Source organism: Microtus ochrogaster, unplaced genomic scaffold, assembly GCF_000317375.1.
Source record: "Microtus ochrogaster isolate Prairie Vole_2 unplaced genomic scaffold, MicOch1.0 UNK8, whole genome shotgun sequence".
In the NCBI taxonomy this organism is placed as follows: Eukaryota; Metazoa; Chordata; class Mammalia; order Rodentia; family Cricetidae; genus Microtus; species Microtus ochrogaster.
Window position 1 is genome coordinate 985512 of NW_004949106.1, and position 1755 is coordinate 987266.

At 47.5% G+C, this 1755-nt stretch overlaps 1 protein-coding gene across 1 annotated transcript in view; it reads left to right on the forward strand.

Annotated features, from left to right (window-relative positions):
* Positions 1–1755, forward strand: part of Trak2 (trafficking kinesin protein 2) — a 54187-nt gene that overhangs the window by 38657 nt on the left and 13775 nt on the right. Inside the window, exon 10 of the mRNA XM_026788849.1 lies at positions 136–140. Within this exon, the coding sequence (XP_026644650.1) occupies positions 136–140 (5 nt within the window). The remainder of the gene's footprint in view (positions 1–135; positions 141–1755) is intronic.

Here is a 1755-nt window from a genome sequence, read left to right on the forward strand (position 1 = left end):
CATTCGTGAGAGTCGCGTGAGAGTCGTGGAAGAGAGCGGCCACATTTGGAATCCAGCAGCAGCAGTCAGTAGTTAAGATGAAGTTCATGAGATCTGAGAATTAAAGCTTTAAAAAGTCTTGTTTCTAAAGCTGATCATGGCAGCCCTCCTCTTGAGTAACAGAGAAAACCTGGCTTTCTTTAAGACTATAGGACTTGAGAGCTTTTCTCATAGAAGTGTGTATCAGACGCCAGGCTTACTGCCTCCTCCGTTCCCACCTTCACGTTTCTCCTCCACTCTTCTTGTCCCCATTGCACCTCTAGTTAGTCTCACACCTTCTTCTGTGGTGCATGTACACGCATGGTTTTATGTATTTGTTAAATACATTAGCATTTGTTTAAAACCACAAATGAGGGGAAACAGATTTGTCTTCTGAGGCTGTTTTAATTCACTCAGGGTGATTGCCTCTCTCTGGCTGTATCCCTTTTTCTTCAGGTGACATAACTTTTGTTCTGAGTTACGGCTGACGTGCATTGCACTGTGTATGCCCGCGTGTTCTTGAACCTTGCCTTTGCTTTAGCCGCTCACTGGTTCCATGGTGTGTCTGTTGTGCGTAGGGTTACAGCAGACCCTGGCAAGCAAGTGTCTGTGATACGCTGAAGTGGAATCTGTTGGTTTCAGCAAACCCTGGCGAGCAAGTGTCTGTGATATGCTGAAGTGGAGTCTGTTGGTAAAGGCACAGATTGGCGGCAGGGTCACATGGTGGGTCTCTCTGGTTTTCTGCGGAACCTCCGGCAGATTTCCATAGTGGATGGGCTGACTCACATTCCGACCGTCGCTGCGGAAGGCTTCACTTCTGTCCATCTCCTTGCAAGCATTTGTTGCTTGATCTCCTAAGGGTAGCATGCTGGCTAGGGTAACGCGGAATCTCAGTATCATTTTGCCTCGCGTTCCCTTGGCGGCCAGTGAGACTGAACATCCTCGGGTGTTATTGGCTGTTTGTGGCTCGTGTTTTGAGGACTTGGTGTCCTTAGCTCCTTTATTGATCACCTGATTGATTTGATTGACTGGTTTCTTGTCTAATTTTCATAGCGTACTGTAGACATTAACGCTCTGTGAGGTCATCCCTGGCCAAGGTTTTCCCCGTCCTTTGACAGTCTCTTCGCTGATCAGCTGCTTCCTTTGCTGTGCGGTTGCCTCTTGATCACAGGAGGCCCCGTCTGTTGATCTCCCGAGTGCCTGGGACCTGTTGAAGAAGTCCTTGCCCATGCCTGTGTCTTCAAGTCTCTTCTCTACCTTTTCCTTTTACGGTCTCGGTCTCAGGTCTGACAGTCACGGTTTTGATCATTTTGGATGGAGTTGTTTTTTGTGCAGGGAGAGAGCAGGACCCTGTTCTGGTTGTGTATTTGCACACACAGGTTTCCCAGCACCATTTTTGTCAAAGACACTGGGATTTTTTGTGTTTGTTTTTTGTCTTTTTTTTCAATATGTGTTTTTGCCATCTGTCAAAAACAAAGTGGCTGTAACTGTGTTTATATACCTTGGCCTCCCCAGTACTCCGTATGCCTCCACCACCTCAGCTGCACGTTTTATTTTATGAAGATTTATTAGCATTTAATGAACCTCCCTGTGTGTGGACAGAGCAGCCCCCAGCGGCTTAGTCTCCTCAGCTCTTCTGCTGAAGCATTTAGCTTTCACCAAGACAGACAGGCTGCTTAGGGAGCGCTCTCTCTCTCTCTCTCTCTCTCTCTCTCTCTCTCTCTCTCTCTCTCTCTC